General features: G+C 38.1%; 1 protein-coding gene across 1 annotated transcript in view; it reads right to left on the bottom strand.

The window, feature by feature from the left end:
- The window catches only part of SYT16 (synaptotagmin XVI), a 98,094-nt gene extending 75,476 nt beyond the window's left edge, over positions 1-22,618 (bottom strand). Inside the window, exon 1 of the mRNA XM_012656135.1 lies at positions 21,898-22,618. Within this exon, the coding sequence (XP_012511589.1) occupies positions 21,898-22,420 (523 nt within the window). The 5' untranslated portion in view covers positions 22,421-22,618. The remainder of the gene's footprint in view (positions 1-21,897) is intronic.
- Between the last annotated feature and the right edge of the window lie 636 nt (positions 22,619-23,254).

Genomic DNA, 23,254 nt, shown 5'->3' with positions numbered 1-23,254 from the left:
CAGCTCTATCTTTTATAAGAGACACACTTTAAATATGACACAACTGGAAAGAGAAAAGATCTAGCATGCAAACAGTAATCAAAAGTAATACAGTAGTTCTATTATCAGCCAAAGTAAACTCTAAGGCAAGAAGTGTTATTCAAAACAAGGAAGGATATTTCATAATGATAAATGGTCAACTCATTGGGAAGACATAATAATCCTAAATAAAAAAACTTCAAATTAGATACAGAAATAGGAAAATATGTAATCACATTTTAAGATTTTAACACTCCTCCTACTAAAACTTATATTAAAACTAAAACTAAAGTAGTAGATTATGTAAAAATTGAACATAATTAACCAAATTGCCTTAATATAGAAAATATAGCGAGAGAATATATATATACATGTAATATGCGCACACACACACATACACACACGCACACGCGCGCGCACACACTGCTTCATGATATGCACTGTTTCAAGTCAACATGGAATGTTTACTAAAAATGGACTACATGTGGTGCCATAAAAAAGCATCATAAATTTGAAATTGCAAAGATGGAAATCACAAGAGTGTATTCTCTGGCCACAGTACAGTTAAACTAGAAATCAATTTTTTAAAAAGAAAAGCAGAAAAATACTTTAATCAAATTAAAAATATATTGAACTTAATTACAATGAAAATTCAACAACATATTAAACTTGTAGGAGGCAGCTACAGTAGTGTTTTAAAGGAAATGTACAGCTTTAAACATATACATTAGAGAAAGATACATTAGAAAAGACCTGACAGAAGAAGAAAATCTAAAAGAATTCTTAGTCTTCCTTATCCATTATCTATTAAAGAAATTAAATTAAATCAATTATTTAATTTCTTTTCACAAAAAAATATCCAGTCTCAGATGGCTCACTGGTGAAATCTGCCTAACTTTAAAAGAAGAAATAATACCACACTTACATAATAAGGGACTAGAAAAAGAAGTAAACATTCTCTTAATCGCATGAGGAGGTAACTACAACCTTGACACTGAAGTCTGAAATCTGAAAAGGCCACTACAAGAAAGGAAAATGACAGCCTAATATCTTCCATGAACAAATACGCAGAAATCATATTCAAGATATTTGAAAATAAATCCCTTGATATAGAAGAAGAACACATCATTAGCAGGTGGGACTTATTCCAAGAATGCAAAGTTGGTTTAACATTTGAAAAAAATCAGCCAACATAACCGACCCAGTAAAAGAAGAAGGGAAAAAGTCATACCGTTATTTCAGTAGATGCAGAAGAAGCATCTAATAAATTTTATCTCCTGTTCATGATAAAAATCCTAAACAAACCAGGAATAGAAAGAAATGTCCTTAATCTATGAGGAGAGAACAGTGGTTTGCTCAGGGAGCAGACAGGAGGGAGCGGTCTGTGGTCTCTAACTTGATGTGGTCGGTAATTACAAGAGTGGCAATATACAGAAACATTCTTAAAGCTGCACTCTTAAGACTTTGCACTTATTTCATTGGATATAAGTTATACCTCAATAAAGAAGCAAAAAAAAAAGAACCCAACTACATACTAGAACAAGTATTGACCAACTGCTAATGGACTGTGTAAGTCATCACTGAAACGGATTAACAGACATAACTTGACAAGTGATTAAGGAAGCTCTATAGCTTTACAAAAATCAATGGGGAAGAAACAAATTGATCAACAAATGACATTTCAAAAAATATGGCCAATTGTTAAAAAAACCCAAGTCAGAACTTAACCTCACACCATACATATAACAAAATGAACTAAGGGATTAAAAAGTTAATTGCAAAAAGAGCTCTCCTCCCACTCCTTTCCTTCCCGTGGCAAAAAAGCTAAAAGACAAAGAAAGTAGCTGAATATTCAACTGACGGAACTTTTTTTTTTTTTTGAGACAGAGTCTCACTCTTTTGCCCAGGCTAGAGTGCCGTGGCATCAGCCTAGCTCACAGCAACCTCAGACTCCTGGGCTCAAGCAATCCTCCTGCCTCAGTCTCCTGAGTAGCTGGGACTACAGGCATGTGCCACCATGCCCGGAAAATTTTTCCTATATATTTTTAGTTGTCCAGCCAATTTCTTTCTATTTTTAGTAGAGACAGGGTCTCGCTCTTGCTCAGGCTGGTCTCGAACTCCTGAGCTCAAATGATCCACCCACCTCAGCCTCCCAGAGTACTAGGATTACAGGCGGGAGCCATAGCACCCGGCCTCAACTGACAGAACTTCATGTGCTTAATGTTCATTAAGAGTTTAGCATAAGCCAGGCACCACCATATGCTTTGCATACAGCACACACTAAATACTCAAAACTAGGAGGTGACATAGATGGGAAAACTAAGGCCCAGATAGTCCAAGCAACCTGCCAAGGGTAACACAGGAAATAAACGGTTGGACCGGAACTCAGATCCAAATTTCTCTAGCTCATTTTCACCATGGCATCCTGCTGCTTCAGAGGATGCCTTAGAAAATGGGACTTGATACGAAATTGATTTGGGGTTTTACTCTTGCGTTCCAGAGTGATTCTGAACATAAACCAATGGAACAATCACCCCTCACCCCAAATGATCAACTAATGCTATATAAAAGCATATTTGGAAAAATAATTGCAAAACATGACAAAAAGGTTTAATAGTTATGATACAAGATGATTTCTTAGAAAGGGGATTAAGAAGAAAACCCCCACCGCTGACTAAAACCCCACAGGAAGGGCTCCTACACAGACCGTCAGTACACACATCTTTAAAAATCACAAACAGCTCACACTCCAAAACAGATTAAAATGTCACCACTCATGACTGTGAACCTTCCCAACTTTTTTCCTTCTAAAGCCACCTGCATCTCAGAAGTCAGCAGACTTTGGCTGCGTGGATGAAATGCATTCCATGCCGGCAGTCACCACCATCACATGGCGCGCGCAAACTCTGGGAACAGGGATTTCCCAGCCAGCACAGTGGCCCTGCTTACTGCCAAAGCCTCGGGACCAAATTCCCAGCTCACTTGGAAACGTCCGACTTGATCCTGGGAGGCTCCTGGTTCCCACCAGGAATTTTAGCTAAGCTTCACTAAGACTCCTCGTGCTTAAACGAAGTCCCTGTCCAGATGGACAGAGCCTACTGCTGGCAAGGCCAAGCTGGGCAGTTTCTGCTGAGAGCCAGGGAGGCCGGCTGGTGAAAGCAAGTTGTGGGGGGGGGATGAAAACATGGAAGCTTATTGGGAGTTGAAAGGGAATCTCCATTACCTCCTTCTCCCGTCCTTTCTTGGAAAATGTGGGAAACTTCCAAACTGAACCCTCTAGATTCAATTCAACATTTACTGGGCAAATTTATAAGTAACTTTAGGAACTCTCCAAAGAGCTATAGTAGAATAAAGGCTGGAGAGACAGAAGTATATTGTTAGGATTGTAGCTGCTCTCCTAAAAAAGAAATAAGGTGACAGGGATGGGACAAAAGAAAAATACATGAATACATATACATATATATATATATATAAAATGTAGTAACTTGAGTGAGGTAGCATGTTAATTTACTTCTACCTATCTACTGAGAAAGGGGAAAATAACTCTAAGAAAATGAAATAGTTGAGGATTGTAAAGGTTTTAGAATTGCTAAAGTTCTTTCAAACCCACTAAAATAAGGTACCACAAAATAAGGGATCAGAATTCAACATAAGAACTCCTGTCAAGATTGTCAATCCAATTTCTTCGGGAACCATTAAATGTAATTTATACAATGACCCAGATAAAAATCAACTGCCTTTGCTAATCCTAGTGTATCTCTAACTAATAAATCAGAAAAAAACTGAAAGAATTTCCTTATTTAAAAAAAGAACTCCCTCCACTAATTCCCACTGCTGCATGTCTCCAAGGCTTCAGACAGCAATTCTAGTGTGGAATGGGACTATGGTCAGGCCACCATTTAGAATTAGGTGTCAGATCAGCACTGGCTGGCTCATCTTCATAGGAGCCCCAGGAAAAGGGGCTGGTGTCCCTTCCTCTGGGACCACTGCCCACAGAGTGGAACAGGGACTTCCCATGACTTAGACTCCACTCTGGCTACTATCTGATTATATAGCTGAGTAGCAAAAGAACAGGCAGAGTGTTTGCAAATGTGTCAATGAAGAAAGAAATATCTAGAAGTATCTCCTCTGATTCTAGGCCAACCTTCATTTTGCAAAAGACCATAAAGACAAAACAAAACAAAAAAAGAGTAGCAATATGTGAAAAAGGAAAATGTATTTGTCGCATGCCTAATTGTATGCCTAGTTTTGTGTAGGTTCTCACACTTAACTAGATACTGTGATCCTCATGTTACAGATGAGAAAAGAGAGCCTCTTTAGGTTAAGTACTTTCCTACATGTACACAGCAAGAAAGTAGCAGTGTCACCACTTGAACCCAGATGGCTCCAAAGACCAGGGTCTTCTCACATGGCACACTGTGATAATCCAAAAATGGGACTGGTTGATTCCATCAAAGAAAAGGTATAAAATATCTTCATTTGGGTGTTTTTTCCCATGTTTCGAGATTCTTTAAAGAAATAGGCACATTCTATTTCTGCTTAATTTTCTGTTAAAATCCAAGTCTCAAAATAAAATCTTTTGTATTCCTACAGTGTTGTTTCTTCTGTTCAAGTTTTAGCCTACTTTCTTCTAATGCATTGTGAAGAGAAGCTTCACCTTCCCATACATTTCAACAGCTTATAGTTCTACTTGTCACAAATCTAAAAGCATCTCACAGCAAATTCAGCCACCTAATTTGTGAATGCTATCAGAATGAACTATTTGGAAACAGTATACCAATTTTTTTAAGTATTCATTCATTTATTCAACAAATATTTATTTGTTACCACCATAAGGCAAGCACTTCTAGATTCAGGGGATATACCAGTTAAAGAAATGGGTGGAAATGCCTGCCCTCATGGAGACAGATGAACACGTCAGTAAAAGAGGTCCAATAGAGAAAAGTGCTATAGAGAAAAAAATAAGCCATGGAAAGGAGATGGAAATAGCAGGAGAGTGGAGGAAGGTACAGTTTAAATTCGTGTGGTCAGGGAGGTCTCTGACAAGGGCACATTTGAGCAAAGACCTGATTGCAGTGAGGGAACAAACCCTGGGGACATCTAGAGGTCGGGCATTTCAGGCGGAGGAAACAGCTAGTGCAAAGCTGGTGTTTTAGAAGATGACCCGAGGGGTCTGGAGTCACTGAAGCAGAGTGAACAACTGGAAAGTAGCAGAATGAGGGCAGAGAGCCACCAGAGGTGCATTGCTGAGGACCTTGTAGCACTGCAAGGGTTCTGGCTTTTACTTTCAATGAGTTAGAAATTATTGATGGCAAAAGAATTTTATAAGAAACACTCTCAGTGCTCTGTTGAAAACAGACCATATGAGAGGGACGGTGGACACAGAGAAATCAGTTAGGAGGTAAGGTCAATAACACAGGTGATAATGGTTGCTTAAAGCTCCATGATAGCAGTGATGGTGGGAAGATGCAGGTTGATTCTAGATATATTTTTACTAGACCTGACCAGATTCGCTGATGGATTATATGTATGAGAAAAGAGGGAGAGGTGTGAATAATGATGCCAAGATTTTTGACCTGAGAAACTGGAAGAATGAAGTTGCTATGTAGAGATAGGCAAGATTGAGGGAAGTACAAGATTTTGAGAAGAGATCAGAAATTCAGGTTTCAACACATTAAGTTTGAGATGTCCATTAGACATCCAGGTAGAGTTGCAAGCAGACACTTGGATAGTTAAAGAGTAGGTTGTAGACTCATCAGCACGTGAATGAGATTAGGATTTTAGAGATATTAGGGAGAGAGACCAATCCTAAGACTGAGCCCCACATTGTGATGACATTTGGAGGTCAGGGAGATATTGAAGATCAAGCAAAGGAGACTAAGAGAAAGTGATCAGGTAAGTAGGAGGAAGCACTGATTTCCGACACCAACAATGAAACTTTGAATTTCTAAAGAATTATTAATAAAACGGATATTTGACAAATATTAGTTTTCCACAAATTTTCTTTTTTTTAAATCCCCACAATTCAAAAATTCCTTAATACAGAGGAATTTTTATTATTCCTTATTAAAAGGAACAATATTTTATTATTCCTTAATAAAAAGAACACACCATCAAGAATTCTTTTGACATATCTTCCCCAAGTCTTCTATTTTGCCTAACAAAGCTAAGCCACATGCTCAGCAAAGTGTAAACTTCCCATTAACTTAATTTGTCAAAAATTTATTGTGAATCTAGCACGTGCGAGTCACAGCATTAAACACAGTGGTGAAGGCATACAGGGATGATTAATAGAGGGTCCCTATTCTAAGGAGTTTACAGTCTAGCAGGGGAGCTCAGACATGTACATCAGAAACCATGATACAAAGTTAACATAGATAAAATCATAGCAGTTTTAGAAACATAGCTAAGGGTCGAACACTTACAGTTTCACAAGAATTCCATTACAACCAATGCCGCAACTTTAAAGAAAAAAATGTACTTGAAATATTTCAAAGTCTTAATTGATGGTAAGCACAATAAATATTCTATTGCACTAATATTGAATGATAGTAGCTCTCTGGTATATAGAATATCTCTCCTATCTTAGCTAAAAATCTTTTAACAAGAGGATACCTCTTGTGAGAATGACTTGGGACTGCGCCATGGAAACTGAAACATCATGACTTCATTTCCACAGGTGGAGTGCCAAAGAAGAGTTACTGTTCCCTTGATCTTTCGTCCCTGGAGCATACTCAGGAGTTGTTGCCAGAACATACCAAATGGCTCTACAAGAGACACTGTAAGGGTTTTACTATTGCCACATTTTCTGAGATAAGCCCGTTCACAGCGGCTCTACATGGTTAATGCCACAGTAGCCTCACCTGTACGGCCGTAGCTCCAGGACTTCAATCCCAGAGACAGTGTTCGCCTGTCTTGCCTTGTATCTCAGAGAAACAACTAACAGCTAAAAGTGAAGGCTGACACAGTCACACCCACAACTTATTTCCACTTATTTTAGCCCATTCAGGCTTCTATAACAAAATGCCATAAACTGGGTGGCTTATAAACAACAGAAATTTATTTCTTATCGTCCTGGAGGCTATGAAGTCCAAGATCAAGGCGACAGCAGATTTGATATCTGTTGAGAGCCAACTTCTGGTTCACAGACAGAGCCTTCTCACCGTGTCCTCACATGGCGGAAGAGCTATCTCCCAAAGGTCCCTCCCTCCTAATATCATCACACTGACGATTAGTTTTCAACATATGAATTGTTGAGAGGGTGCAAAAATAGCCACATCATAGCACTTGTCTTTTAAGTCCTCCTTAATGTCCTTCTGGATGGAGGTCAAAGCAATTCTGAAAATATTGTCTTCATAAGGCAAACACAGAGTCAAAAATGTTAAGAACCTTGGAGAATGTCATTGGCCAGATCCTTCCAATACTCTGTAAGCTATAATTACTTGTAGGGTATTTACAGGCTGATCATTTTTCTGAAGATGATGAGATACAGTGGTGACAGCTAAGATGAGGCTTATTATCATTATTTGTTTTTTTCATTCAGGAAACTGATGCCGTGCTAAATGCTGGGAATGTAAACATTAAAAAAAAAAAAAAAAAAAAGCACACGCCCCTGCCATCAAAGAGGCTATAGACTTGGGTGGGTACACTCATTAAAAAAGTTAAGTACAATATAAAACCTATATTATTGAGAAATGCAATATGCTGTTGGAACACAGAAATGGAAGCAGCTAACTACCAGTAAAAGGTGGGGAGGGGGAACGTGCAGAAAGTAACCAAAGCTGGAGAAAGAAGATAGGGAAGATGTCCTGGAGGAAACGTCGCTTAAGATGACTCTTGAGAGGTGAGCAGTTTTCACTTGGCAGGCACAAGGGCAGGGAGAGGAAACCAAAGGTTTTAGGTATAAAACGTGCTTAGTATTTCAGGATGTGTGAAGACAACAGGCCAAAATCATTAAAGGCTGTGTATTTTTCCAAAGGAAGTCATCCCAGAAGGTGTTTTGAATGAGAAGATACGAAATCTGATGTGGAGTTTAAAATGAACATTCTGAGGGGAACCTAGGGGGATAGAAAAGAGATGGAAATAACATAAAAATAGAGAAACCAGTTAGGATATCCTTGGAATAGACCAAGCAGAAGAGGATGCATATCTGAATGAAGCTAGTAGGGATGGAGTGGAGTTAGACAGATACAAGAGAAGTAGCAGAGACAGAATCAATAGGATTTGGTATATACTGAAGAAGTTCAGGCAGGGTGGGGGAGCTGTGGAGGATAAGGCGCAAGGAAGAACTTCCATCTTACTTCGATGACTGGGTTTGCAGAACAGAGATAAGAAAGGAAGATGATTAGTTATATTTTTAAACATGTTGAATTTGAGTTATGTGATGTCTACTATCCACATAAAGGCATTTGGATATATGAGCTCAGAGTTCAAGAGAGAGGTCCAGCTTAGAGAGGAAAATTTGCAGTGGAAGTCATGGAAGAGTATGCAAGAGGGAACCAGACATTGAAGGGACGGGAAGAGGAAGGTGACCGGAAAGGAGTGACTAGGTGTGGCTTTTTCTTTAAAAATAGGAACAATAATCCACCACCACCCTGGATACACCTCACAAAATTATGATGATTAAAAAATACAATCTATATAGAATATCTAGCACATAGTTAAGGTTACAATTTATTGAGTACCTATCGCTGGTATATTTATTATTACTGATACAAGCAATTGAGAAGTTCTTCACCTAGAGTGAGCTACAAAATCAGTGAGACTCTTGGCAAGGTCTCTTGTCTTGGGCACTTTCCACGAGAAAGCACGTGCCAGTGCGAGCTTTCCTGCGAAGTCTGCACTCCCTCTACACTCTTTACGATTTAAAAATCAATTCGGGTCTATAGATTTAGCTTCTAACCAAAATCTTCTTAAGAATAATTCCTGGATGTACCATTTGTAGAGCAGCCAAGATAAAGCAGCAGTTGCCTTTTAAGATAAAAATACAATTTCCTCATTTAAAAAAAAAGTCTATATAAGTAAATAATATGTGAAAGTATATAAGTAGCTTCCACTATTTGTGTAATTTCTCTATTTATTTAAATGGACGATCTAGGATCCCGTGAAGAGAAGACTCTAAGGTGGACCCCTCTGAACCCCACTTTCTAGTGTTCATGACTTGGGATAATCCCCTCCCCTTCGGTGGTGATGGGACTTGAGATTTGCTTCTAACTAGTAGAGTATGGCAAAGGTGATAGGATGTCACACCCACGATTATATTACATAATGGGATTTCTTTGGCTATCAGACTATACTTGCAACCTTGTAATTGTTTCTTCCCCCCTCCACCAAAATGATTTTTGAAATGATATAAAAGTTCTTGAAATCTTTCCCTGAACAAAAATGTCTCCTGTGACAATCCCATACCTGACATCCTTAAGGAAAAATTTACACAACATTAGGAAATCGCAAGGATGGCAGAAATTCCACAGTAACAACCAGATAGTGTTACTGATGACCAGATGCTGATAAGCTCGGGCAAGGCCACTATTACAATCAAACTCAAAACAAACTCCTCACCCTACTCCACGGCATGGCCACTTATTTTTCCCTGTACTCAAAATGTTCTTCCTGCAGATACATGCACAGCTCACCCCCCCCTCATTTCATTCAGGTCTCCGTTTAAATGCTGCCTTATCTGAGAGGTCATTCTATATGAAACATAGGACCACCTATGTCAAATAACACTCATCCAATTAATTTGTATCCCCTTATCCTGCTTTATGTTTCTCCATGGCACTTATCATCGCCTGGCATGTTATATTATTTGTTTGGTTGGTGAATATCAGATATGGGTGAGACTTAGATGTTTGTTTCACAAGTCACCTATAATCTCCAGAAAGCCTCAGTTTACCTGCAGATTCTAGCCTTTGCACAATTAATATAGACTATTTTAAGATCTATATAACACTTTGACAATATTTCAATTATGATATTGGTCAAGTTCCAGTCAGGAAATGGTTTCTAAACTATTTCAGCAGAGGGAATTTAATATAGGGAATTGGTTTCACAGGTATTGGGCGTTGAATGAATAGAAAAAGAAACATTGAAATAGCCCAAAGATTATAAATGCAGGAAGCAGCTACCATCCCTAGGGCTGAGGAAGCAAAGGGAAGCAGTCATGTCATCAAAAACTAGAAGTTCCACAGAATCGTGGCTCAGATATCTGAGGAGGGGAAACTGCCTGGCCATGCTCTTACCTCTGAGGGGCTGCAATGAAATGGTTCTGGAAGGCTGAAAGAAGTTGGAGACTAGAATGCAAACTGAAGAGCTGTGCTGCAGTGCCCACAATAGGAACAGTGAGTAAAACCAGAATAAGTAACTCCCTTCTTCCCTCTTCCCATCTTTCAATAGTCCTTTACTGCTCTTTTCAGTGCAGCAAAGGACAATGTCCCCAGGCAAAGGAGAATTGTAGTTTGCAGAATTCTAAACCCAACATCCAAAACAGGATATAGAAGAATGGATTTGAGCTGAGAGATAATAGTTTAAGGACCATCACAGATCCTAATACATCCTGCCAATTTTGTTGTCATAGGAGAAAAGCCAAATTGCCGATGAAATGGTACAATGGTCGACTCTTGACTCTGTTATCACTAGCTTATTTTTGTAAACTTGGTACGTTTTAATCTGAAGTACCACAGATGAACTCCAGGAGGTCCATGAACCCATGAAATTTCATTATAAAATTGTTCTGTTATATATGTATGTTTATGGATAAGTGGGTTTGTAACTTTCATTAAAGTGTCAAAGAAGACTATAATCCTCCTAAAATTTGGTATCACTATCTCGTGTTCTTATTCCATTATTTAAGCTTGCTACGAAAAACACAGAGAAATTCCAGTCCTTTGATTCTTTTAATGCCTTGAATATACATGATTATGACTTTCTTGGTTACAGGAAAAAGAAGTCAATTTAAACCACTTCAAGAAAAAGTAGGGGAAGGGAAGGCAATTTATTCAAGGGACCTCAACTATGGAAAAAATTACCTAGTTTAAGAAAGGGGCTTAAAATAGCACTGTCCCTTCATAAAGTTCATCTAAATAAACTCCAGTATATGTGCTCAAAGAGACATTTACATTGTAGAATTACTTTTACTAGTGAAAATTTGGAAAATAAATTAAATGTTCAACATAAAAAATGGAAAAATGGTATATTAATGAATACAGTCAACTACAATGTAGAGGTTAAACCAAATTTACATGTATCTGCATAACTCAAAAGCATAACATTGAGCAGGAAGGAAAAACAAGTTGCAGAACAATATGTTCAATAGTATATCATTTGTATAAATTTTCTAAACATGCAAATATATGTATGTATATATACATAGATACACATTTGCAGCAAAAGAATAAAAACACAATGGGAAAAATAACCCCCAAATTTAGATTTGTTTACCCCTCTTGAGTGGAGAAGAGACAGAAAACAAAAATGGCTTTTCGGGGGACATCAACTCTATCTGTCCCAGATGGCTTCTTTTTTTTAATTTATTTCAGCATATCACAGGGGTACAAATGTTTAGGTTACATATATTGCCTTTGCCCTGCCCAAGTCAGAGCTTCAAGTGTGTCTATCCCCCAGACGGTGCATGCCACACCCATTAGGTGTATATATACCCATCCTTTCCTCCCCACGCCCATCTACCCAACACCCAAGGAATGTTATTACTATATGTGCACTTAAGTGTTAAGTGTTACTATATATGCACTTAAGTTACAATACCTCAAGGAGCTACAAATAGGACTACCATTTGATTCAGCAATCCCATTACTGGGCATCTACTGAAAGGAAAAAAAGACATTCTATAAAAAAGACAACTGCACTCAAATGTTTATAGCAGTACAATTCACAATTGCAAAGATGTAGAAACAACCCAAGTGCCCATCAATACATGAGTGGATTCATAAAATGTGGTATATGTATACCATGGAGTTCTACCCAGCCACAAAAAATCAATCGTGATCCAGCACTTCTTGTATTATCTTGGATAGAGCTGGAGCCCATTCTACTAAGTGAAGTATCACAAGAATGGAAAAACAAGCATGACATGTACTCACTTAGATGGCGTCTTTAAAATAAATCTGAATTAAATATGGGAAAATATTAAGATTTGGCAAAGGTAAGTTGTGGGTTTGAGACTTTGTAATATCACTATCACTGTGTAATATCACAGTTTTAAAATTTTTTAAAACTGTTCCATAAACTTACAAAGTAGGAAATGTAAAGGGCACTAAGAGCTCCATTAGCCAGGACCTAGACCACTCCCCAGCATAATCGACAGGAGCTCACATTGCAGAAACTCCTCCCTGTAGAAGGCTCCTTTTCAGAAGCCAGACTCTCTCCCCTCAGTCTGGAGGAGAGACCCAGAGTGGATGTTGTACAAGGGTGCCAGGGGACAAAGAAAGGGGACTTACCAAAGAAAAAAGAAGGGAAGAAAAGAAAAGGATAATACCTTCATAGTATTTTAAAAAATAAATAAACAACACACAGGTAAGAATCTCCCTCAGCAAGAAGAAATAAAATAAATGAGAAAAGATCTTATCAAGTTTGTAGTTCCTGCCTGGCTCTAGCTTCTTCCCTTTTAGGTTGGATAATTGGAAAAAAGATAACCCTGGCTCTATTATTTTCTACAGGGCAAGGGAAACTTCTGAACTTTTATTTTATTATCAAGTGATTCCATCATTAAAGAAAAATTTCTGATTCCTTGGGAACTGTTAAAATGGGATTTAAGCTTATTTGGAGTATAACTTGCCTCTAATTCCTCTAATCCTTTCCTAATGGGGTAAGAATGGAAAAACAAAAAAGGACTTCATTTTCTCATTTTGAACCTTAGAATGTCCCTAAAAATGGCCCAGCATTCTAGCATAATAACACCCAGTAATTAAGGTAAAGATTGAGTCTGTATTTTGATTATTTGTATAAGTTATATGTTCTAACATCTGTCCCTACAGGCTTTTATTATATCCCTGAAATTTTCTCTAAAAATGATACAAAATTGCAAAATAAGTCACAATGGCAATAACAATCTTCTTACCTTAAATATCAAGGCTCTGAAAACTGTATGTCAGCTTCTAACATGTTCATTAATGCCTAGCTTTACTAAAACATGAAAATCAAAATATCAAGGAAATTAACCTCATAAAGCTTTTTCGAAAACAGATTCTGAAGCTGTAGTAGAATATTAAGTCTTTTTCCCTGGACAATTCCGGATAACCAAGGAACATGATGGTAACTGCTATCAAATGAAGGACCAACAAATGAAGACAAATTTAACCAGGGACAGGCTTACTTTCAAGAAGGCACTCATGCTATGGGAAAGCAAAGGTTCAGTATTGCAAAGGAAGGAAAGGTAGGACGCAAGATCTCACATGCTATAGCATACCCTATAGTGGAGAAATAAAGCCTGTGTGACTTATGAATCAGCTGCATTATAATGTCTGATACCATTTAGTCTCAATTGCCACAAGCAATCCCAAGAGTATTGACAGAACTAAATACCTTCAATCTATAAAGGGTCAAACTCAAGCAGCAACTAAGAACACTGTAGGATTTTCCCTTCCATGTTACATTAGCCTCATAGAGCAATGCGGCTGAAAAGTCAAATTATATCACCATGATTTCAAAGCCTGTTGTTCTGTTTTTTAAATACATTCTATCCAACCAGAGATTGTCTCTAAAGTTCTATATGCCAATGTACTTGCAACACATTAATTCCATTAGCAGGCTATTTCAGGAAATAGTGAGCATATTTCTTGGAAACAAATATATGTGATTAAAAAACAGCCTCAAAAAAAAAAAAAAAGTATGAGGTGAAAAACTGAAAACAAAGATGATTTTTAAACTCAATTAGAACTCCTTCACATCACATATCAAAAGTGTCATAGCTGCTTCTCTACTGAGAAGGTGGTGTTTTGGATCTGGGTCTTTAAACCAAAAAGCCTATCTGGGGATGGCACTAAAAGTAGTCTCTCTGCCTCTTAATCATCAGCAACTGCTAAATGAAGTGTATCTATTTTCTCTGTTACATTACTATTGGCAACCAGGTCCTCAGTAAGTGCCCAGAAATGTTTCCATGGTTACAAAAAGCATTCAGCATCCCTCTTGTTTTGGGCCAATTTAGCTTAAAATCTATTGTGGAGAAAAATATGGCACATTAAGGAACATAAAATCAGGATACAATGTTATGAAAAGAATTCAAGGTTAAATGGGAAAAGCGGGCTTGACAAGGCTTTTTAAAATGTGCACATAAATCACTGATTAAAATGCTGCCTTTTTCCTAGTCTATCTCCAAATACATCTCTTTAACAGACTGCACAGCAGCCCACGTACTATGGCTTACATTACCCCTTGGTATAAAGGAACAAATGAGTACATGATGATTCTTTAAGACTGTTAGCTCCCAGGTAAAATCCAAAAACAAAAAAAAACACAAACAAGTGTTTTAATATCTATCCATCTGAGAGTCCAGTCATTTATCCTACTTTCATAGGGCCTTCAGGGTATTTAAATATTTTAAGGAAAGGGAGAAATAAGAGTTTTTGTTCAATGACTATAAGGCATTTGAAGTAAATTAGTGAGCTGCATCACATCAGGGAGAGAGCAAAAAATGGGGTTCCCTAGAGGCAACTTAGCAAAGTTCCTCCATCTATAAAGTTGTGAGTGAATTAGGCTGAGACTGTCTCATTCTAAACCTATGTTGCATTCCCAATTCCCACTGCCACCAAAGAGTCAGGGCATTAAAAACATTTTTGCATCCTCTGGAACCGATTAAACAAATGATAACAGCTTTTGAATAGTCTGAAGGAGAGGCCTGTGGCTTATCCTTGTGTATACTTGTCTGTTCCCCACAGTGCTTTGTACAGGGTAGGCATCGGATACATATTTGATTGGTTAAGAGGAGCCAGAGTACAAGACCTCTCTTTGTAATGTTCCTCCTTATGTCTATCTACACACGCACACCATCCTTTAGCATTTTCTATTGTTTTCATTTTCCCTGTGAAATGGAAAGAAGCAAATGGGATTTAAAGTCATAATGCAGTTAAGGACTAAAGTGAAGACTTCCAGCAAGATAGAGTGCATATTTTTCCCTCTTTCTGCAAGTTCAACCCTAAGCCCTAGACATCGTATATAAAACAATGATAAGAAGACCAAAAGGTACAAAGAAGACTTAGTGGGCCTGTGTTGTTCCTTGAGACTCACAGTGGTGAGTTCCCTGAGTTCTATTGCCTCCGATATCCTAGACTGGAAGCTGAAGAAGCTGGCAATGCAAAAATGCCAACAGGCACAAAAAAAAAAAAAAAAGTCCTCAATAAAAGTGTGCTCTCTCTGCCCAAAGGACCATGAAAGGGGCAGCCTAGTAAGACAGAAAATTTTTACAGTAACTGCTCTACTCTGGCCAAACAGCACAGAAAAAATTGTGTCCCCCACCCTCACCCACAATACGGGCCGCACAGAGAGCCTAGATTTCCATCCTCACCAGTCTGTAATGAGGTGCCAGAAAAGGCCAAGTTGGGAACCGGAACTTTCACCCCTGGTGACAAGTAAAGAGCATCCCTCATCCCCACAGTGTCAGTGGAGACCATATGGGGAGCTGGTCTTCTACGCCCCCCTGGAAGTAATGAGGAGCCCTTCTTCCTCCCCATTTAGGTGATGTCAGGAGAGGTCTCGTAGAGACTCAGGACTTTCACCAGGACCTAGGAGCAATGAGGTCACTTCCACTTCGGTAAAAACACCCTGAGGAGAGGGAACTCCCGTCCCGACTCAGCATTAATGAGGCATGCCCCTTCAACGGTGAAGGAGGCCAAGGGGGGAGCCTGGACTTCTACCTCCACCTAGCAGGAGTGAAGTGGTGTCCCGCCGCACACCAGAGCCGTGTCAAAGACTCTCTTTGCCATAAGATGTCTTTGTGGCAAAGAAATGACAAAATAATGACAACTATCTCTCTATATATGTTCATATTGTCTTACACAGATTTCTTCTCACAAGCTACTACAATAGCTTGCCAACATATATTCTGTCCTTCGATTTAGCCTCCAAACTGATGCTAGAGTTATCCTTCTAAAACAGAGCTCCATTGGTATCACTCTTGATTGTGATCTTTTTGAGATTTCCAACTGTTTACAGGATAAAGGCTAAATTCTTAACAAGGAAAACAAACACCTACCTAATTGTAGCCTAAGCTCTAGCCTCATGATCTATCTCTGAAAATGTCAGGCTTATCCACATGTCATGTTCCTGCTGTTTCCTCCAAGTGGAATGCCTTTTCCCTCCACTCCCTATTAAGTTCTGACTCATCCTCACTGTTTGCAGTCCTTTATCATTTGCTCTGTGGAACTTTATCCCATCACTTATAGCAAAATCCTCTCCAAAGTTATCATGTACAAAACTATAACTTTCCACAAAGTTTCTTTATAGGGCTAGTTACGTATATCTCTTATGTTTTACAGAATTCTGTAATGGAAGACCAATATCTTATTTACACGTCTCTCTCTCAGCCCAAACATGCTACCCAATTTAATAACAATGTCCAATTTAATTTCAAGGTGTAGTTTTAAGTATACACACTCTAAGTTCTGGCTTCCACTTGAGATGTAGAAAGTTGGAAATAATGTCCCCACTCTTTAAAAAACAAGAACAAAATCTAGATAATTTACAAAGTGACATATTGTCTTAAACTCAGCAGAGAGCTAAGGTCATAAAGCAACCAACTAATCCAGAAGTTAAGCAGAGACAACTTCTTTCAAGGGGAGAAAAGACACGAGCACTTGCCGGCCAGGGGCAGATGCTGGATTCATACAAGCTGGTAAGAAGGATTAAGCTAATATTTTCAAGTAATTCCTAAAGGTCAAGTGTGGAGTAGCACAAGAGTATAGAATCTGTGGGAGCCACAAACTCAAGGGAAATTCAAGTCAACTTAGAAGTTCTCCACAGGACTCACCAGGAGCTCACAAGACAGACCCGGAGCAGAGCAGGAGCAGGGAGAGCTACTCTGCCCGGTACAGTCATGAGCGGGGAAGAACAGCTACTGTAGGGAAAGTATAAAGCCCCATCAAGGCTCCTCTCTCATATTTCCACTATGAAACAAAAGTCTTCAGTCACCTGGGGAAAGGCAGCAAATCCTTGTTTCTCTCAGACCACAGGTAAAGACATACTAAGATGGGTGAATAGAACAGAATAAAATTTCTACCCTTGGGGAAGGGGCAGGAAGGAGTTCTGAGGTCAGGCCAGTAGAGATCCCCTACCTCTAGGGGAGGGGCAGGACTGTGGAGAACACACCTGTCTAAGACTGACACTGCTTCTTTTTTTGGTTTTTGTTTTTTTTTTTTTTTTTGAAACAGAATCTTGCTCTCTCACCCCAAGTAGAGTGCAGTATCGTCACCGTAGCTCACTGCAACCTCAAACTCCTGAGCTCAAGCGACCCTCCTGCCTCAGCCTGCCAAGTAGCTGGGGCTACAGGCATGTACCACCATGCCTGGTGTTTTCTTTTTTCTTTTTTTTTTTTTTTGTAGAGATGGGGTCTCGCTCTTGCTCAGGCTGGTCTTAAACTCCTGACCTCAAGCTATCCTCCCACCTCAGCCTCCCAGAGTGCTAGGATTACAGGTCTGAGCCACTGTGTCTGGCCAGAAAACACAAGTTTCAACCCAATCACACCACGTTAGCCCACAGTAAGAATGAACAGCAGGCTCCTTCTGGGAAAGGGACAAAAGCCTGAAAAGAGAGATTCTCTCTGATGCACAGGCAAAAAAAAGAGGAAATGAAGCTGAAAATGGAGCCAATCTTGACAAATCTCCACAGCAACAAGCCCCTACCCTAAACACAATGTAGTAATAGAAGATTTTGAAGTCTGCATTACACTGACATTAACAATAACAACAAAACCAAACCCCACTCAAATTCTGACTAAACTGCCTCGACTCCCTCACACTAAACGCCCCGTGTTAGAAAAGACTTGCTCATTTCCAGGCAGAGATACTACATACTTTCCCTACATATGATTTTCTATTTTCAGTCATAAGTTACGAGACAAACAAAAAAACAAGAAAGAAAAACACCCTGTCAAGAGACAAAGCAATCAAGAAAGCCAAACTCAAACATGACTAAGATGTTGGAACTATCAGACAGAGAATGTGAAATAACTATGACTAATATGTTAAAAGCTGTAGTAGAAAAGGGGGAAAATGTGCATAAATTGATGAGGAATTTGAGCAGAAGGATTGAAATTACTGAAAAATATATAATCAAATCAAAATGCTAGAAATGAAAAAAATGATAACAGAGTTGAAGAATGCTTTTATAGACTTGACCCAGACAAAGAAAATATTAGTAAACTTAAAGAAGATGTATCAGTAGATACTACCCAAACTAAAACACAAAAAGGAAAAAAAGTGTGTTGGAAAAAAGATCATTGAAGAGCTGTGGGATAACATCAAATAATCTAACACTTGTATAACCGGAAAACCACAAAATGTTTAAAAGAAAATGGAGTAGAAGAAATATTTGAAGAGATGATGGCCAAAAATTTTTCAACAGAAATGAAACTCACTAAACCCATAGATCCAACAAGCTTGGAAAACTCCAAGAAAAACAAATACCAGAACACATACACACACACACACACACACACACACACACACACACGTGCACACATACACATATACATACTCTTACACATATTCTGCTGAAAACCAAAGATAAAGGCAAAATCTTGAAGGCATCCAGTAGAAAAAAGTCACATTACATGCAGAGAAACAAAGGTAAGAATTACAGCAGATTTCTCATAAGAAAATTATGCAATCCATAAGACAGTTAAATGGCAACCTTAAAATGCTGAAAGAAAATGACTGTCAACACAAAATTCTATACCTAGATAAAATATTTTTCAAATAAATGAGAAATATTTTTCAGACAAACAAAAGCCGAGATAATTCATTAGCAGTATATATGCACTACAAGAAATGTTAAAAATGAAGAGTGCTTCAAATTGAATAAACAAAGGTAAATAAAAATAACTAAAATATTTTTTAAAACAAGTGACAAATATTTTGCAAAGAAAAGTTCAGATAATTCATTAGTGGCATACAGGCACAGTAAAGTTAAAGAGTGTTTCAATGGCATAAATAAGGTAAATATAGTTTTTTTCCTTATTTTTGACCATTCTAAGAGATAAACAATGGTCTAAAGCAAAACAGTATCAGTGTATTATGTATTTATTGCGTGTATGAAAGTAAAATATATGGCATCGATAAAACAAAGGACAGGAAGGAAGCACTGAGTGTGTACTGTTGTAGTATCATCATACTGCACATGAATTAGTACAGTATTATTTCAAGATAGACTTCAATTAATTTAAGATGTATGCTGAAATCCTAGAATAACCATTAATTAAACTTTTTAAAGAAATGAGCGTAGAGTGGATATAAAATGGAATCATAAAAATACTCAATCCAAAAGAAAATGGGAAAAACTAGAAAAAAAGAAAAGATGAAACAAACAGAAATGAATCTAGCAAGATGACAGATTTTGATTTAACAATATCAATAATTACATTAAATACAAATAGTTAAATTAAAAGTCCAAAATTTTCAGATCAGGTTAAAAACACACAACATGGATGAATTTCAAACACATTATGATAAGTGAAAGATGCCAGGCTCAAAAAGCTGCAAACTGCATAATTCCATCTATATGACGTTCTGAAAAAGATAAAATGATAGAGGTAGAAAATGTATCAGCACTTGCCAGGGGCTGGAGGGAGGGAAAGGATTGACTATGAAGGAATGTGGGGGAATTTTTTGAGATAATAAAACCATTTTATACTTTGATTGTGGCAGCAGTTACAAGACTGTGTCTATTTGTCAAAAATCAGAGAACTGTACAATAAGGATGAATATTGTATATGTACATTATACCTTCAAAAAGGAAAAAAAAAGAGTATGCAAACTCTAGAGTCAGACTGCCTGAGCTCTGCCTCTTGCTAAATGTGGATCTTGAATATGTTCTCAAACTCTCTAAGCATCAGTTTTCTCAATTATAAAGTGAGAATAATGATAGTATCCACCCCTTAAAGTTGTTAGCTTTCCTTGTTACTATTCCATCATTAATTATTTTTTGATATCCTACTATATACCTACCTAACATTGTGCTCACTGTTAAGAATACAGAGACGAATCTATGGCAAGCTCCCTGCCTTCCAGGAGGCTGTAATCTAGTGAACAAGCAAGCATCCCTTAATGGAAAAATTAACACAATTGTTTTACTGCCATTAGATTTTACAACAACTACAAAAATTAACAAAACCACTGCTAAGCATCTATTTAGCCAAATTCATGTCAGTTGCACATATAGTTCAACTTTGGCAAGAATTTTCTAAACTAGAAATTGAAATTTCAACTCGAATCTAAGAAATTTTACTGCTAGCCCGGATATTTCTAGCATTAGCTCTACAGATAATTTTTAAAAACTCAAAATGACAATTATTTATGGTTTATCAGGTTCAGAAAGAATATCAGCCTACCTCATTTACACCAATTTATTCTAGCATTTCAATGTTACTTTAATTTGAATAATAGTATCAAGAAAGCATTATAAGAAGCATATGAAAGTATGTTTCCTTATATACCAAGACTTCACACATCTGAATAAAACATTTCCCTTGGCTAGGCACAGTGGCTGACACCTGTAATCCCAGAACTGTGGGAGGATTGCTTGAGCACAGAAGTTCGAAACCAGACTAGGTGACATAGTAAGATCCTGTCTCTACAAAAAATAGGAAAATTAGCCAGGTGTGGTGGTGTGCACCTGCAGTCCTAACTAGCTACCTGGGAGGCTGAGTCAGGAGGATTGCTTGAGCCCAGAAGTTCGAGGTTGCATTGGGCTATAATGATACCAATGCACTCCAGCCTCGGCAACAGAGTGAGACCTTGTCTCAAAACAAACAAAAACAAAAACAAACAAACAAAAAAACCATTTCCTAAGAGGGACCACTGAAAATGGATAAAAAGCCTATGAACTATTTTACTATTCCAGAAAATTCTCTCTCCAACAAGAAGGGAATTAATGACTTTGTCTTTATATCACTTAAATGATCCACTAATCTGCGTAAGCTATGTATGCATTACAACCACACGTGCACACTTCCCTACATGTCATTTACCTCTCTCTTAGCCAGGTAGAATGTCCTTACTTCAGGGTTATAGGATTAGAAGCATGAGAATTCATGCTGGAACACACCACAGCTACTTTGACAGAGTTAATTGCATTTTTATCATATTCATTATTCATATATTGAAGGCCCAGTATGTGGTCAGTTCTGAATGCATAAAGCTTTATAGGCAATTTTTATCAAATATGTCCTTGCCATTCAGGGCTAAAAGAAAACCAAGCTATTCTCATTTCAAAGATTTCCTTATCTCCTGTCATCTCACATCACGTCTCAGTAAAACACTGTGAGAAGTGTTCTTGGAGTGTTATCAACTAAAAATTCTGCAATAAGTATGGCTTTTTGCACAGGATTTCACACTGAATAATATAGTAACATCTAGAAATTCCTAACCTAGAGGAAAAAAGAACATTTTAAAAGATATTTTAAAAAGCATGACATGTGCACAAGGGGTTTCTCAAACAGAATGCACAGACTCATTTTCACCATTTCACTTGCTCAGAACTATTGTTTTGTAATATGGAGCCCCCAGACACAGAGCTTCCGAAATCAGAAGCCAGTATGTGGGAAGGTATAAGAGAGAGAAAAATGAAATCCATGTGAGAACTAAAAACAAGTGAAAATAAAGTAAGTAGAAATGCCCTTTGGAAGAACCCAGAGAAAATGACTGGCTAGCTTACCTTGTTTTTTTCCATTAACAGTTTCTAAAGTACCAGGGAGCTGACTGTCAAAGCCGTGTTGAAGACCACTTCTTTGCTTTTCAGGGTGATGCTCTTCCTCGGCAATAGAAGAAAGCACATGTGGTGACTTTTGGTCATCAAGGGTCTGATTGGGCCACTGGGACATTGTGGAACATGAGTCCTTTGCATGTTGGCTAGGTCTGGGGCTTGGGCTTTGGGCAGAGTTCTGCAAATCACTATTACAACATGAGAAATGATCCACTTCAAGAAACATGGAATTTTCATCCTCTTGACTCCAATCATTGTCTTGTTCTTCATCTCCAAAGTAAGTTTCCTGAATCTTAATATCATCTAAGTCCTGGTCTAGCTTGTCACTCAATTTAGAGTCTTGTTGGCTTATGTTAACCAGGGAAGCAGATAATATATCTCCTGCTTGCTGGAGAGCTTCATAAACCCGAGATATCCAGGAAGAGAAAGGCTGGAAGAAGTTCTGAGCCTCCTGAGACGCCATGGCCAACACCATGGCCAGCTATCTGATGTCTACCGAGTCCACTTGTTCAGGTCCTTCAGTACTCTGGACTTAATGTGAACTACAGAATAAGCATGATGAGAAATTAAATTGGAGGTCTCTTAATGGCTGTGAATATTTCACTCTCAAAACTTCTCAGCTGAAACAGAGGAAAAAAATACTTATACCTGTTAAAGTTACCACCTCAGGCCCATCACCAGATACCTACAATCAATTTCAAACAGCACTTGGGGACAAAAAGATCATCTCTGAAAACTAAAGATAGCTAAATAAAAATGACTGTGAGAGTCTAGATGTAGGTTCTTTCAATGCCTATTCACCCTGACAGGCATGTGCAAAGCTTCCATTAGCAGTAGTGGGTTCCATTCATGTGGACCGAGAGAAGTCTATCCCCGATAGACCACACTTAACAGTGTGAAAAGGATAAATGAATCTTTGTTAAAATCCAGTTAGGCATGACATTTCAAAATACATGAAAAGTTGGATGTTTCATCTATGAATCCATAGATCCTAGAGAGATGACTAATAAGCATCTCTGCTTTGTAACACAAAGGTTTATCCTTTCAAAGGAAATGTGTGTCTGGAATTAAAAAGCTTTAAACAAATCTTAACATAGGATTTTATATTTTTATGCAATTTCTAGAAATTGTATCTATTCTTGGGGAGCAATCACTTAAAAACTAAGGGTAGCAAATGGTTTATCTAGCTTACTGGAGACATGCCCCTGGCATCTCGTTGTTTTTGTCTACGTTCCAACCTCCCAAAGATAGCCCTCTACAACCTTTGAGACTCCTGAGACACAGTGCATCCAGGAGACTTGCAGCCTGA

The sequence above is a fragment of the Propithecus coquereli genome, unplaced genomic scaffold (assembly GCF_000956105.1).
Source record: "Propithecus coquereli isolate 6110/MARCELLA unplaced genomic scaffold, Pcoq_1.0 Scaffold5, whole genome shotgun sequence".
NCBI lineage: Eukaryota > Metazoa > Chordata > Mammalia > Primates > Indriidae > Propithecus > Propithecus coquereli.
Note: the sequence above shows the minus strand (reverse complement) of the source record. Positions and strands in the feature narration are given on the sequence as shown.